We start from the raw sequence: 17,213 nt of genomic DNA, 5'->3' as shown, positions 1-17,213 counted from the left end.
CTGTCTCCCTCATCATTTCTTAAAGCACAATAGTATTCAATCACATTATATACTGGAATTGAACTTGTTCAGCTATTTCCCATTTGATTGGCAGCCCTTCAGTTTCTAATTCTTTGCCACCTCAAAAATAGCCATGAATTAATATTTTTGTGCTTCCTTAGAGTTCGTTTTGTTTAAGACAAATCCCTTCTTTAGTCTACCCTCCCTTTAATTCTCCCCTTCTCTGCTTTATTTCCCATTTCTCTCTTCAGTAAAGAGGAAATCTCTCTCTCTCTCTCTCTCTCTCTCTCATATTTGTATTCTTTTCTCTCAAAAATGAAATCCTAGGACTGGATGGCCTCTGAGGTATCAGCAAGGACCTCCACATACACAGGAGGGCCTGCTGTACAGTTCTTAGATCTACTTTTCTAAAAGGAAAGCAACATTTCAGGGGTCAACAGTCTACTTTAATCAAGCACATATATCATTCACTTAGTTCAGGGAAGAAAGTCTGAACTTCAGAGAAAATACAAATGGAGAAATAAAGATTGACAGGCTTCCAACTGTCTGTCCATAAGCAATACATACATCACAGATCAACGGAGAGATCCAGCTGCCTGACCATCACATACATACATAGTTACCAGAGAGAGAAGCACCAACATCTGGGTTTTCAAAGCCAGGGATGAGGGGCTCTTTAGTGGCTGCCCAGAATTTAGTCTGGCCAAATAAACACTTCCAATGAGATCCCAAAGCAAAACCTCATCTCAGTATTTATACACTTTTCAGAACTGAAGGGCATAACCCTCTGACCCAGTGCCTCAATAGAAATTAACAAAAAGTATTGAGGTCTACTAATGGCAGGGAAGATCTTTAACTCTCCCACCCCTGCCCCCCCCCCCCCCCCATTAACCTTAGATTACCATTACAAAAGTCCCTTCCAGTTTGAAGTTCTCTGAAGATAGGGAAGATTTATTTCTATATTTATATCAGAAGCATTTGACCTTTGCAATAATTCTGTTGTTCAGTCATGTCTAACTCTTCATGACCCGTTTGGGATTTTCTTGTCAAAGATACTAAAGCGGTTTGCCATTTCCTTCTCCAGCTCATTTTACAAATGAGGAACTGAAGCAAGTGGAGTTAAGTGAGTTGCCTAGGGTCACAGTGCTAGTAAGTGTGTGAGGCTGCCTTTGAATTTATGTCTTTTTGACTCCAGGCCCAGCCACTTTGCCACCTAGCTGCACATTGGCAGAGTAGGCATGTTTAATTTCTGTTTGCTAAACTACATCTGATTCACACATAAATGTCAGAATTCACATATATGCTTTTGGAATGGAATTGATCCAGGAGTATCCTGGAGTGGTAGAAACTTGAGGTAACCTTAGAGACTTTAGTCCCAGAGCCTCATCTGAACACCTAGCCTCTGGGAGCCTATGAGAACCGTCTGTTCCTCTGATCCTCTATGGGATCTCAGTTCCCTCATCTGTGATAGTTATATTACATTGTATTATATGATTATAATTATATGTTTATATTATAATGACAGAAAATTGTTAATACCAAATGTAATACAGACTGCCACAAGCTCTTAATCCTACCAATGTCAGAATTCCAGTAATGCTCTTATATTTCTACCCTTAAGAGAATATAAAGGATTCTGGGAAGATAGCGGAGTAGGTCATATAATTCCAAGCCCTCAAGATTTCTCCCACAAATGAGATAAAATAGGTTAAGGTGAACACTGAATGGTAAAAATAAGTAAGAGTAAGAGCAGAATAGTGGTCCTCCTGGGACAATTGGAAAAGATGTGAAAAAAAATCCCAGAATGAGGTTTGGTCCTTGTGAAGAGTAAACAGCTCCTGGGTAGTTCCTCTTAATAAGAGGTGAGCCTTGGGGTTAGCTGGGTTGGGAGGCAGCCTGGGATTCAACCACAGGAACTTTTACCCCCAAGACAGTGATGGGAGTTGGGTATCTGAACTGGGGGAGACTAAGGGAACTTCTGCTGACAAGGAACATCAGACTCAGCTGTGCTGCAGAGATGTAGTCCTGGGTGAGAAGGAACCAGCAGATGCCCACTTGGAGAATTTCAGAAGCAATGGGGCAGGGCCAGCATTGGCTGTGGGCACTTACTGGAGACTGGAGGTCTTGCTTTTGGTTCCAGGCTGTAGGGGAGGAGTGAAGGAGAAGCTGACACCAGAGCTGCCATCCCTCATACCCCAGGGCTAGGGGTGATTACAAAAAATAAACTGCTAAAAATTTTTTTAAAAAAATGGGTAGGCAAAGGAGAAAGAATCCCACCATAGAAAGCTACTGTGGGAATAGAGAAGGCCAGGGTTCATCTTCAGAGGATACGGAAGCAAAGGAACCCTCTTCCCCAAAAAGTGACATCAAATGTTCACCCACTCAGAAAGAATTCCTAGAATAATTTTAAAATGACTTTAAAAAATTGAGGTAAAACTAATTTAAAAAAAAAAAGAAGATTATGAAAAGTCAACCAACTCAAAAAAGAGATTCAGAATCTTAAGGAAGAAAATACTCCTTGAAAATCAGAATTGGGTAAGGGGAAGCCAGTGAAGTCATAAGAGACTAAGAAATAATAAAACAAAATATAAAGTGAAAAAATAGGAGAGAATGTGAAACATCTCACAAGAAAAACAATTGATCTGGAAAACAGATCAAGAAGAGAAAACATAAGAATAATCAAACTACCTGAAAGCTATGAATCTTGATACAATAATAAAAGAAGTAAAGAAAATTGTCCTGAAGCATGGGGACAAGAGGGGAAAGAAGAAATAGAAAAAAATCCACCAATCATTACCTGAAAGAGATCCTATGAAGAAAACCCACGGGAATATCATTGTCAAATTCTGAAACCCCCAGCTCAAGGATAAAATATTATTAGCAAGAAGAAAAAAAGATCGAAATATGGTGGTGCCAAAATTAGAATCACACAAGACCTAGAAGCAGTGATAGTAAAAGACTGCAGGTCTTGAAACAATATACATCAAAGAGCAAAAGAACTCAAGTTCTGGCTGAAAATCATATCCAGCAAAGCTAAACATAAACCTGAATGGAAAAAAATGGACATTCAGACTTTCAGGATTTTGTTTAAAAAAAAATCTGAATAGAAGATTTGACATGCAAAAGCAAAGAGAAATATAAGGTATGTACCAAAGGCTAATTATAAGGGATTCAATAAGAGCAGACTGTTTACCTTTTATATGAGGAAATGTAAAATGTATGTCTAAGATTGTTATTAGTAAATGGTAGTTCATAAGAAAGATTGGGAAAGACCTGAATATGATATGATTTTAAAAAGTAAAACTGTTTAGGAACAGCTAAAAAGAGTAAATATATATGTATATATTTAAATCTTATATAAATGAGGTACAAGAGGAAGAAGTGGCACAGAGGAATTAGATGGTGGAGGAGGACTGGTAGTTCTGGAAACCTACTCTCATCAGGAATGGGTTCAAGAGCAAACAATACGTATATATTTAAGAGTATAAAAGTCTTCTAAATTCAGAAAGAAAATAAAGGGATGGGGAGGGGGGAGAAGATTAAGGGAAGGATCTTTAGGGGGGAGGGAATAGGTTAAAGAGGAGTATAGAAGGGTGTTTAGATTAATGGGAATGGGAGGACAAAGTAGGGATCCTTGCAGATGGGGAAGGTTAAGTAATAGGATGGCAAGGTCGCAGGTAGAAGTAAAGTAGAGGAGGCAGGAGGGATAGGAAATAAGAGATATCTACAAACGTAAAATAAAGATCAAGAACAGAATTTGTTAGGGAAAAAGCAGGGGCAGTAATCATGTTCTCAGACAAAATTAAGGCTAAAATAGATTTAATCAAAAGAGAAAAATATGGAAACTACACTGTCAACCATATTTATATGTCAGCCATATTCAGCAACACTGTTTTGGACTATTTAAAATAACTAGACAGCACAAGGTTGAAGTATTGCTGTGGTATAGGAAATGGTAATTTAGTGAACTTGGAAATATGTGGAACAACTTGGACTTATGAAGGAAGAGGTTATCCATCCTCAGTGAAGCAAAGGACAAATTAGTATGGTCTTACATAGATGCATATGAATGTATATGTCTATATGTGAGTATGATTATAGATATCTAAGTATATGTATGTGTAAATGTATCTATGTTGAGTGTATGTATGCATATATTTTTGTGTATGTTTATATGTGTATGTATGCATATGTATATGTATATGTATGTATATATATGTAATACATGCTTACTTGTAGCCTTTAGGGGAGGAGGGAAGATGGGGGAAAAATAGTAAAGTTAAAAGTGCACAGCAGAGAATAAAAGAAAACTTATAAGGAAGCAAAGAAAATATGGCCAGCTCTCAATATAATATTTATACATAGTATAAATACAATACATAGTATAAATACAATGCATGGGAATATTGTGGCCAAATTTCAGAGTTCCCAGCTTAAGGAGAAAATACTGCAAGCAGCTAGAAAGAAACAATTTGAGTATTGTGGAAATACAATCAGGATCTGGCAGCTTCAACATTAAGGGATTGAAGGGCTTGGAATAGGATATTCCAGAAATCAAAGGAACTGGGATTAAAACCAAGAATCACCTACCCAGCAAAACTGAGTATAATACTTCAAGGGAATAAATGGTCCTTCAATGATATTGAGGACTTTCAAGCATTCATGATGAAAAGGCCAGAACTGAATAGAAAATTTGACTTTCAAACACAAGAATCAAGAGAAGCATGAGAAGGTAAACAGGAAAGAGAAATCATAAAAGACTTTCTAAAGCTGAACTGTTTACATTCCTACATGGAAAGATAATATTTGTAACTCTTGAGACTTTTCTCAGTATTTGGGAAGGTGGAGGGATTGTGTACACACACACACACACACACACACACACAAACACACACACACACACACACGCACTCTCATATAGACAGAGAGTACAGGTTGAGTTGAATCAGAAGAGATGATATCCACAAAAGAAAAATAAAATAAAAATTAAGGGGTGAGGGAGAAAAATACTGGGAGGAGAAAGGGAGAAATGGAATGGGGCAGGCTATAACTCATAAAAGAGATAAGCAAAATCTTGTTTGGTACAGGAGAAGGGAAGAGGGGAAGGGTGAAGCTTACTTTCTTCACGTGTGGTTTGAGGAGGGAATAACATGCTCACTAAATTTGGTATGAAAATCTATCTTGCACTGTAGGAAAGTGGGGGAGGAGGTGATGGGTGGAGTGAGGGGAATGATAGAAGGGAGGGCAGGTGGGAGAGGGGAGTAACTAGAAATATACACTTTTGGGAAGGGAAAAGGTCAAATGAGGGAATAAAAAATGAGGGGGGATAGAGTAGGATGGAGGGCAATGTGGTTAGTATTACACAACATGATTGTTGTGGAAGTCTTTTGCAAAATGACACGTTTAGTCTGTATTGAATTGCTTGCCTTCTCAGGGGAATGGGTGGGGAGAGAAGTTGGAATTCAAAGTATTAGAAACGAATGTTTAGAATTTTTCTTGCATTATTGCACATAACTGGGAAATAAGAAACACAGGGAATGGGGTATAGAAATTTATCTTGCCCTACAAGAAAAGAGAGATGGGGATAAAGGAAGGGTGGGGTGTGATAGAAGGGAGGGTACATTGAGGGAAGGGGTAATCAAAATGCAAGGTATTAGGGGGTGAGGGGAAGGGAGAGATGGGGAGAAAAATGACATGTTACAAAGTGATATAAAAGCAATTAGTTTTAAAACAATTGACTGAATTAATTACTGAAGCTAAATCAGAGACATCTGTAGTTTTGGGAAAAGAATTTTAGGGTAAGTTTCCTAGAGGCAGGTAACCTCGGGTGAAATTTGGCATGGATGGAAAAGTTAAGGTTTTAATAGTAAATTTGATTTTATGACTTATTTAATCAGGAACTAGAACATGTATAGAAAAGTACGTAAGCCACTTAAGATTTGTCTCAAAAGATGTTCCATGTGAAATTATAGTCATATCTGAAACCTGGTTATTGGAACTTGCTATTTTAAGATTCTATGGGACTATTAACTGACTGTTCTTCTGAGTCTAACTCCAGATATGGATAGCAAGAAAGGCGGTCTGAGCCTCCAACCCATGATGCCAGTAAGCCTGTGAGATGCTGGTATGAACTGCAAAAGGTGATATCATGGGAAGGGTGGGAGAGCGGCTATTCAGCCTGGGCTGAGGTAGGATTCTCCTGACTCAATTTCCCCACAGACACCTGGCAGACTTTCAGTCTGACTGAATGCTATTTGACAATCTAATCCTGCCTGAAATTGACATGAATTTGGGGAGACATTGTTTCCCTGCAATCCCTACTCTTAGTGGCAACTTCCTGTAGTCAAAAGGTTTGTAAGCTTGATACCAGATCTATTAAATTATAGATTGTTGGTAGGGAACATCCGGGGTTAAGCTAGTAGGCTTAGGACTTTAGACCAACAACAATAAGTTAGGGTCATTTAATTCTTAGTAATAGTGTGGAGACAATTAGGTCAAAGGCTTGTGAAGTTAGCATTCATAGTTATTATTTGTATCTCAGTTGGTTAATGTTAAAAATAATTCGTTTGTGGTCTATGTTGTAAATGTTTTAAAAGAATTATCACCTGACCAAAAGTTGGAATTGTTTTATGTGATATGAACTGTGTTAAAAATGAAAAAGAAAAAAAAGAAAATAAATAAATACAATGCATAATATTTATTATATAGGCTTTCTTGAAATGGAAATTTATTGCTGTACATTCTGCTTTTTTCCCCCTTTTCTTATTTCATATTTGTTTCAATATTTAAGTTTATTATGTTTCTTTTTCTTTTCTCATTGTGTATTTAAGTTTTATTATTTAAGTATAAAATAGATTTTGAAAAAAAAAGAGAGAATATTGATTAGAGTGAAGCCTGAGCCATACTTTAAGCCCCCAAGAACCTTCAACTTTTAAGATCTATTTTTGCTTTAAAGGTTGAATAAGAGATGGATGTAATTCTGGAGGTTTATAGTTATATTGCCTATATGTGAACTTGCAACTATCATATATTACTTTACTAGGTTCCAATAACTGCCTTTTTACATCAAGATAAATTCCAAGCTGTTTTTAAGAAAGAGAAATACTAGTAGAAAGAAATGTTAAGTAAAAATCTCTTGCATGATTTTTAAAGGCCTGGTAAGTTTTATTGGTTAGGCAATTTATTGTAACAACTTGAGAGGATTGACAGGAATTTTGTCCAGTCCTACTGTGATAAGTAAGATTTTACTGTTTTAGGGGAAACCTTTTGGGGACCCTGTATATACTTTTTGAGCTTCATTCTTAGATTTGCTGAGTCCTTGGGCATATTCTAAATGACCACTTCAATAAAAACACCAGCAGCAAAATGGAAGTGACATCTGGAATCTAAGGCCAGTTAGATATCTATATGTTCCTGGGAATAAAGTTGAGAAGGCAACCTTGGTAAGGCTAAGGTTGGATTCTCTTAATTCATTTTCCCATACAAGAAATATGTCCACTTGATTCCACATACCTGGTTACTTATAGTCATTCTGAGCCTTTGACATAGGCCTTTAGGACCAGTATTGATGTGTTATACTCAGGTCCCTGTTTCTAGCAAGTATCTCTAACCAGGGCAAAATGCTGTGTGATTTTTAAAATTATGATTTTCTTGCTGCTTTTGATCTGAGGTTATGGTCAATACTTATTCTCAGTGATATGTGATCCTTAATAACTGAATTTACCCAACTCTATGATTATTGCTGTTTAAAATCTTATGGAATTGTAGCTGAGTTTGATTCCGGGTATGATCAAGATGAACTGTAGGTGAAGGTCTCAAGGGGTAGACAGGGATGATTACTCTTGGTATTGGCTGAGTTAAGATTATCCTGACTCAAGTATGAAATTTCCTGCTGAATTGAAAGTATCCCACCATTTAAGCCTGGCTCAATGCAACTGGCTATCTATATGACTCTTGCTTGGGATTGACATGAAGTTATAGTAACTACATACTACAGCTATATCCCTAATTCTCCTTTTATAGAAAATTTCCATAATCATGTCAGGTGTTCAGGATGAACACAATATTAAGTAATTATCTCCTAGGCTAATACTGGAGCTACATCTGACCTTTTATAATAAGATGTGGGTATAAGAATTGAGCTAGTTAGCCTAGAATTTTAGTCCTTTCTATATTCTAAATAAGTAGATGAGCATTTGACCTTGTTTTCTGCCTGTTACTAGTGATATATTTGTGATAAAATAAGGTCTCTAAATGTTTCAAAATAGTGTCAAATTAATGTAACAGTTTATGGGACCAAGCTGTTAATTCTCATAATTATTAAGACTAAATCAGAAATACCTTTGGAATTGTTTTGAAGAACTTTGGTGCAATCAGTTTTCTTAGAGAATAGTAATTTAAGGAATATTTCACATTATCTAAATGGGAAAAGTCAATGTTCTTTGAGTTTATTATTTAATTTGGAATTATCACCTGGGTAGGGGCAGCTAGGTGGTGCAGTGGAGAGAGCAACAGTGTAGGAGTCAGGAGAACCTGAGTTCAAATTTCACCTCAGACCCTTGACACTCACTAGCTGTGTGACCTTGGGCAAGTCACTTCACCCCAATTGCCTCATCCTGGGTCATCTCCTGTCATCCTCATGAATATCTGGTCACCGGATGCAGATGGCTCTGGAGGAGCAGTGAGGCTGGTGACCTGCACAGCCCTCTTTCACTCAAAAAAAAGGCAAGTGCAAGTCATGTCATTATTTTTTCTGATGGCATGGTCCTCTTCAGCAATGAAGGACGGATGAACACACACACCACCTGGGTAACGAGCATATCTTGAAGTACAAATATGTTTTGTTATAAACAACTTATCTGATATGCACAGTTTTGAAACTGATTACTCATTGTATTTATATATCCCATCCCAGAACCTTCTCTTACAATTAAAGTTAATATGGCAACTTTTAAGAGGTCAGTTGTGTATTAGGTTATTTTCTCATATAAAATGTTCTCTTATTAGTTCTTAGCAATATCTCATCCTCCTGAGGAGGAATGAGCAGCTAGAAATAAAAAGCTAAGAGGTAATAAGTAAATAAAATTTTGTTTTTGGTGAAAATTGTTTTTTTTAAAAATAACAAGATCAGATAATTATATATGCCAAATCGAAGAAGTGGGTTCAAAATTTTCTGATTCTTCAGTTTGTATTTGAATTTCCTAAGTATACCAACATGTCAATTCGCTGAAGTCCATTGCAGGACAAATTTTTTCCAGAACTTTCCGGTTCTGGAACTTGAATCTGACATGAAGAATGAAATAGATGAACACCTGAAGTTAAATAATATCAACTTAAAAAACACTTTATAGCCTTTACCCTACGTAACTATATTGGTAGATTTTCCAATTTCGTAACTCAAAGGGCTCTTTCTACAAGTCAGATTCTCCTAGCTTCTTTTTAATTCTCCCATCAGCCTGCTGCTGGTAGTGTCCAAAATACCTGGTTTAGGTAAGGTTAGGAGCAGCAAAGATCATAGAAAAATGTAAATTCTCTGGTCTAGAAGTTGGTAATTTGATGTTCTTAGGTTTGAGCCAGCTCTCGCTGGGTATTTGCAAACAAACTTGAATTGCGTTAGGATCTATTTGGAAAGAGATTTTAAAAGAAAAAAGGGGATCACAGAAGAGCAAATTCACTAGAAACTGCTCAGAAGTCCAGGAGAGATCTCTGGAGGACCGGAGGACCGCCTCGGGCGTTTCAGACACCTCGAGGTGGTGGGAGATGAGGACCCTCCCTTGGGCGCCTCGGTCCCTCTGGCGCCCGCCTGCTCGCTGGAGTCGGTCCCCTCCAGGCTCCTCTCCATGGCTCCCTCCATCCCTCTCTCCCCTTCCCCCATATCACTGAGTGTCATACCAGGGAGTGGTTCACTAAGACGACTGCACGGTCGGAACCAGAGGGCCGAAGGCAACACGAAGTGCCGCCAGCTCCGAATCATCCTAGCCCTTCAGTAACGTCCTTCCCTCCCTGCCCCGGAGAAAACGCAGATTAGGGCGGGCTGAGCCACGCTCAGAGCCAAGCCCAGAGCCCCCGGCCAGGAATCTTTCTTCGTAAACAAAGGCAGCCTGAACCGGACCTGCCCCCCCAAAGTGTCACCTGACTCCCCTACTCCGTCTGTTGGGATTCGTGGCTCGAGGCACCAAACAGCCGGCAGGGAACGGTTCTCCTAGCTCTGACTGCCAAGGGCGGCTGGCATCTCCTGTGGCCCAGCCGTGCTACTACCTCCTACCATCTCCTCCCTGGGCACGCAGGGGACCTCCGCCGGGGTGGCAGGCTACCTATCTTGTTATCTCAATTACAGACACTTTATTCCTCAACGCGGGACTTGAAGTGTTTCAGGACGACATTTACAGAAGGAGGCCAGGGCTCAGAGGGCCCTAGGGTGGGCCCGTCCAGGCCAGGGCACCGGGCCCGCCGCGGCCCGCCTCCTGGGCTCCTCCCCTGCTCCCCACTCCTCGCCTAGTTCGGCACTGAATTCTTTCCTGGCCGTGTCCCAAGCTTCCGTTTTCTGGCTATCAGCCAATGGCGGCTCTCTGAACTGGGAGCCGCGACCCTATTGGTGGAAGCGAGGGGCGTGGTTGGCCGTCCCCTTGGAGGTAAAGGAGACTGTTCCGGCTGGAGGTCGAAGGACCGCAAGCGACGCCGGCAGCCTGCGGGGTGGCTTCCGTTATCTCCTCGTCCTCCTCAGCTGACTAGTTGGAGGGTTAGCGCCCCCCGTTGGCGTCGCCGCTGGCAACCGCTGTAGCTGGGAGACATGGCCCCGCTGGCGTTTCTTTCGGGCCGGGGGTGTCTCTCGGCCTGTCCTCCCCTCCGGAAGCTGCTGCGGGTGAGGAGCCCCCCGGGGTCGGGTGAGCGCCCCTGGGAGGGCGGGCGGGGCTCGGAGGCTCCCCCGCTCCCCTGCCCCTGGGCTGGCCTGGTGGGCTTCGTCAGCGGGAGAAGAGTTTCCGCACCTGGGGGAGGACGATGAGACCGGACGTGTGACTGGGCTTTTCTCCGGCCTGGCGCTGTTGGGCCAAGCCTTGGAGTGGGGTGGGGGATGGGTAAGACCCTTCCTCCTCTCCCTCACCCCTCCCTTCCCGCTGCCTTCGATTAGCGCTTACTGTGTGCCGGGCACTGCGAAGCAGTTGAGCGGGGAGGGGGGAAACGTATACAGAGCCAATGGAAGGTATGTTTTATGCGCTGACAACTGGGGAGGCTCGGAAAGGCTTCCCTCCGAAAAGGTGAGCGGGGTAGAGCACTCCGGGCGTGGGGGGTGGGGCGTGCTGGTGGAGGTGCCCCCCACCCCCACCTCCCGGAAGAAAGGCAATTTCTTTTTCCGCGTCTCCTGCCTCTAACCTCCCAGACCCACCCCGGCTGTCCGGGGCACCACCCTCTCCCTCCCCTGGCTGCCGGGAGCTGCCTGGACCGCTGGCCGTACCGAAGAGCCCCGGGGCCGAGCTGCGGACCCCACGGAAGCCTGTTGTTTCTCTTGTCCGTTAAGTCGTGAAGTGCAGGGACTACTGGAGGAGTTCCGTGGATTTCCAGCTTTGGGTTTTTGGGCTACAATTTATCCTCCTCATTTAAATCTAGTACTTTTGAGATGGGTATGCCAGATGATGAGAAGACTAAAAGAATATAGCCTCCTTGGAGACTGTGAAGCTCCTGAAAAGAATATTTTTGAAGAAATATTGGCATCCTGTGTACCTTTAATTAGTCCTTTCAGTACTTGTAGATTGAGTACAGCAGGGAAGAGCATTGTGTAATATACAGGTCTATGAAATGCAGTTCTTACAAGGAACATCCAGTATTGTAAGGGAGGTTAAGACTTGTACTGAATACCTCTAGTACAGAATAATTTCACAGCTTGGCATAGTGGGGGAAAAAACAGGATCTTATCAGACTTGGATCTAAATTCAAGCTCTGCCACTAATGACCTGAGATCTCATTTTCCTTATACTTAATATGAGACTAATTGGTTGTTATAAAAGTACTTAGCAAAGTGCCCAGCCTTAGCTCATGGTAGGTGCTGTATAAATGTTTATTTCCTTTCCTTCCTCTTAACTCTGAAATAAAAGATTTGACTGACAGACAAGACAAGTTGGACGAGTTGAAGTCAGCAGGAGGAGGAAAGCTGGTGGATTGCCATTAGAAAGCTGGGAAATAAGAAGAGGGAGGGAGCATTTTTGCATTGGCTTATAGTATGGGGAGGGAATCAAAAGAAGCTTCACTGGTGATGCATGACCCAGTAGAATCCAGCTCTTTAAGGGCTTGGACTGTTTATACTTTAGCAACTAGCAAATTGGGAAAGCTTTGAGTATCAGACTAAGGAAGGGGGAAGGTGATGATAGTAGAAAGGGGTTTGAAAGTTTTTAAACAGGGACTGAATGTGAATGATATTTTATGAAAATTAATCTAGTAAAAGATGTATTTTAGAGGTTCTTTTCTAACAAGATGTCTCCCTTCCATATATCTAAGTCATTCAAGATTCCTTGAAATAGAATAGAAGTAACATTGTTCATTGACTCTCTGGTTATAAACATTAGGTGAAATAATATGGAGAGATATATTGCCTAACATTGTTTGCCAGCGTAATGGAGGAATTATGTAAAACACTCTTTAAGTTGAAGGAAGATTCCTAAGTGAAGCTGGCATCTTGCAGGTGCTCCTGTTTGTAGATTGCACTGGTTGCACCAAGTTCCAGAACATTATTATTTGTAACTTCTAGGAAAAAGTTGACCAGTTAGTCCACAAAGGAAAAACCAAAGGGATGAAGAATGGATATATTCTCAGATTGATATAGTTGGAGGAATTTCAATTTATATAGTTTAGACAGCATAAATGGACAAGTTGAACTCAGCAGGAGGAGGAAAGCTGACTGGATTATCATTACAAGATTGCAAAATTCTTTTAATCCCCACACCTCTGCATTTTTTAAAACCAGTATTGTTTTTTTTAGCAGTATGTTGGTGGTATTGTTATACTTCTGAGGTAGGGAAAATACAGAAGGAAATGGAGAGGACATAACACAAGCAACTTTGAAGAACAAGAGTAAAGGATGTCATTAAGAAAAATGTGTTAAAAAAAGTTTAGTTGGTCTCATGTCAAGGGTAAGGGATGACAGTTCGACAGCCAGAATGTCCATATCTTCATGATAACCAAGAGAAATTAAAGAAGGCATCCCACACCACAGGATGATCAGATATGGATTAGCTGTGATCTGCATTATTAGAGGGAAAATCCAAAGTTATGAGATCACAGATCCATTTGAGTTGTTTTAATATTGCATCAGTATTTAGGAATGGATTAGAAAGGAAAAGACAGACCAGCAATATTGTAAGACAGTGGTATTCTTATTGTCTAGGTTTAAATTAAAGTCCTGTACTCTAATGGCATCAATGGGACACGAGAAAAGGGAGATTATAGTAGGAGTTGAGGTGATTTTACAGTTGTGTTTGCATAAGACTCAGACATCAAAAGTAATGTCAAACTTTGGTGATGGGAGAAAATAGTGTGAGTAATAGAAGTAGGAAAATTAGGACAAGCTGGTTTTTGGTAGAGGGTTAAGGAAATAAGGTAAATTTATTTTTAGACCTGTCGAACAACATTCAAGTGAAAAATATAGTTTTTTGGAGCTGAAAGATGAATTCATCATAGAAGAGGGATGATAAGGCTGGAGAGAAAAAAATTTGTGGGTCTTCCACAAAGAAGTGATAGTTGAATTGTTTCTATAAAATCTCCAAGGAATAAGGTAGAGAAAAAATAGAGGTGGTAAGAAGAGAAACCCTTCAAGGAGATGTCCTTGATCATGTCACTCCATAAAAATTTTCAGTGGTTTCCTTTTATGTATAAGAAAAACATGCTCCTGGTATTTAACCCCTTTGCAGTATGGCTCCAATCTACCTTTGTAGCTGTATTTAACAATAATAATAATATTAAAAATAACATACTTATAAGAGCTTTAAGACTTTCAAAACACCTTTACAAATACTATCTCATTTCATCCTAATAATCCTGAGAGGTAGGTGCTATTATTTCTTACCCATTTTATAGATTACGAAACTGAGGCAGATTGTGTTAAGTGACTTGTCAGGGTCACAAAGCTAGCTAGTAGCTGAAATTGAAGTTGTGCTATGGTATGATCCTCCCTGGATGACTCATTATTTCAAGACAACATTTTTTCCTGCCTCTGCTCTTTGCCAGGAATGAAATCTGTCAAATTACTTTTCAGGCCCAGCTCAGTTGCCAGTCCTGCGAAGAGCTGAATTTTATTTCCTGCATCTCCTTTCCCTCCCCTCTCCCTGTTTCCTTTTCCTTTTTTCTACGCAAAGTTTCCTACAACAGTTTGTCTTGATCTCTTCAGTTGCTCCTACTATACTATATATTATGTAATTCTGTATACATTATGTTTCCCCTCTTAGGAAAACAGGTGTTTTGAAGGCAGGAACTCTGCTAAAGAAAATAATTAATTGTTGTTTATTTATTTTTCATTTAAAATAAGTATTTTATTTTTCAAATTACATGTAAAGATAGTTTTCAACATTCAAATAATTTATTTATTTTCCATTTAAAATAAGTATTTTATTTTTTCAAATTTGTTTTCAGCAGTCATTTTTATAAGATTTTGCGTTCAGAATTTTTCTCCCTCCCTCCCTCTCTACCCTCCTCCCCAAGACAGCAAGCAATCTGATATAGGTTATAGATGTACAGTCATGTTAAACATATTTCCACATTAGTCATGTTGTGAAGAATGAGAAGAAAAAGGAAAAACCATGAGAAAAAAACCCAAAAAATAAAAAGTGAAAATAGCATGCTTCAGTCTGCATTCAGACTCTGTAGTTCTTTCTCTGGGTATGGTTAGCATTTTCCATATTGAGTTGTTTTAGATTGTTTTGGATCACTGTATGGCTGAGAAGAGCTAAGTTGATTCCATTTCACAGTGTTGCTGTTACTGTGTATAATGTTCTCAGTTCATGTAAGTCTTTCCAGGTTTTTCTGAAATCTACCCATTATCATTTCTTATAGCACAATAGTGTTCCATTACACTCATATACCACAACTTGTACAGCAGTCCTCGGTTGATAGGCATCTCCTCAATTTCCAATTCTTTTTAAAAATTGCGTTTATTTGTTTTTAGTTTTCAACATTCACTTCTTTTAAGATTTTCAATTCTAAATTTTCTCCCTGTCCCTCCTCCCATTCCCTAAGGTAGAATGCAATCTGATATAGGCTGTAGTACAGTCATATTAAACATATTACCACATTATTCATGTTGTAAAGAAGAATTAGAACCAAAGGGAAAAACTCTGAGAAAGAAGAAAAAAGACAGAAAATAGTATGATTTGATCTGTATTTAAACTCCATAGTTCTTTCTCTAGATGTGGATAGCATTTTCCTTCTTAAGTCTTTTGGATTTGTCTTACATCCTTGTATTTCTGAGAAGAAATAAGTCTACCAAAGTTGGTCATCACACAATGTTGTTGTTACTGTGTACATTGTTTTTCTGGTTCTGCTAACTTTACTCAGTATCAGTTCATGTAAGTCTTTCTAGGTTTTTCTGATGTCTGCCTGCTCCTCATTTCTTATGGAACAGTAGTATTCCATTACATTCATATACCACAACTTGTTCAGTCACTGCACAGTTGATGGGAATCCCCTCAATTTACAATTCTTTGCCACCACAAAAAAAAACTGCTCTAAATATTTTTGTACATATGGGTCCTTTTTTCCTTTTTTATGATGTCTTTGGGATAATGACTAGATCAAAGGGTATGCACAGTTTTATAAAGCCCTTTGAGCATAGTTCCAAATTGCTCTCCAGAATGGTTAGATCAGTGATCAGTTCGCAACTCTACCAACAGTGTATTAATGTATCCCAACTTTCCCATTGTTCTCCAACATTTATCATTTTCTTTTTCTGGCATATTAGCCAATCTCTGATAGGTGGGAAGCAGTACCTCAGAATTGTTTTGATTTGCATTTCTCTTATCAATAGTGATTTAGACCATTTTTTCATGACTCTGGAGAGCTTTAATTTCTTCATCAGAAAACTGCCTATTTGACTTGTATTCTTATGAACTGACTTAGTTCTCTGTATATTTAAGAAATGAGGTCTTTTATCAAAAACGCTGATTTTTCCCAGCTTTCTGCTTTCCTTTTAATCTTGGTTGCCTTGGTTTTGTTTGTACAAAAATATTTAATTTAATCAAAATTATCCAGCTTGTATTTCATAATGTTCTCTCTCTCATTTGGTCATAAATTCTTCCCTTCTCCATAGATCTGACAGGTACACTATTCCTTCATCTCCGAATTTGCTTATGGTATCACCTTTTATGTCTAAATAATGTACCCATTTTGACCATGTCTTTGTAAAAGGTGTGAGATGTTGGTCTGTGCCTAGTTTCTGCCATCCTATTTTCGAGTTTTCCCAGCAGTTTTTGACTACCATATCTTATGTACCTAACCTGTTGCACTGATTCACCACTCTATTTCTTAACCAGTACCAAATAATGTTGATGATTGCTATAAGGCAGGAAACGCTTAAATTCTTGTGTTTGCACAGTGTCTTGTCCATTTTTTTTTTTTGGTGGGAAGGAGGAAGGTTAAGTTATAGACCTGTGATTTCATTAAATTCCTTCTACCAAGGCTCACCTATAATTTTGAATGGCATCCTACTGCCTGTAGCATGTTAATTCCAACATTAGCTGGATTCTTAGTCTAGAGTTCTGTTCGCCCTCTACATCTTGAGGAAAAAGGTTCTTTTTTCTTCTATAGCAAGTACATCTGTGTTTGCACTTGTCTTGTTGGGTATGGAAGGGGAAGGTATGTGGTTACTCTTTTAGAAACTGACGAGCGGAGCTGTGACTAGGGAGAGATAGGAAGGATAGACAAATAGGATAAAATCCACAGGGAGGTCTTCATTGGTGGTCTTCATTGAGGGACACTAGTATTTTTTTAAATGCACACATTTAGTGAAAGATAATTCTGGTTTCAGTTGCATGTAGATATTTATTTTGGGATAAATCACTTTGTAATCAGAGGCTTTGTTGTTTTTACTGTTGATAGTAATACATACTGAGTGGTGGAGAAAGAGGTTTTCGGTAGAACAAATACTTTTCATTTCTTTTATTTTATATTTGAAATTCTAGCAATTGCAATTAAGAAAGAAAAATATTAGAAGGGCTTACATCTTAAATGAAGGA

At 39.3% G+C, this 17,213-nt stretch overlaps 1 protein-coding gene across 1 annotated transcript in view; it reads left to right on the top strand.

The window, feature by feature from the left end:
• Positions 1–10,173: 10,173 nt before the first annotated feature.
• The window catches only part of ACAT1 (acetyl-CoA acetyltransferase 1), a 34,460-nt gene continuing 27,420 nt past the window's right edge, over positions 10,174–17,213 (top strand). Inside the window, exon 1 of the mRNA XM_072611187.1 lies at positions 10,174–10,861. Within this exon, the coding sequence (XP_072467288.1) occupies positions 10,790–10,861 (72 nt within the window). The 5' untranslated portion in view covers positions 10,174–10,789. The remainder of the gene's footprint in view (positions 10,862–17,213) is intronic.

The sequence above is a fragment of the Notamacropus eugenii genome, chromosome 5 (genome assembly GCF_028372415.1).
Source record: "Notamacropus eugenii isolate mMacEug1 chromosome 5, mMacEug1.pri_v2, whole genome shotgun sequence".
NCBI lineage: Eukaryota > Metazoa > Chordata > Mammalia > Diprotodontia > Macropodidae > Notamacropus > Notamacropus eugenii.
This window is presented reverse-complemented; position numbering and strand designations above follow the sequence as displayed.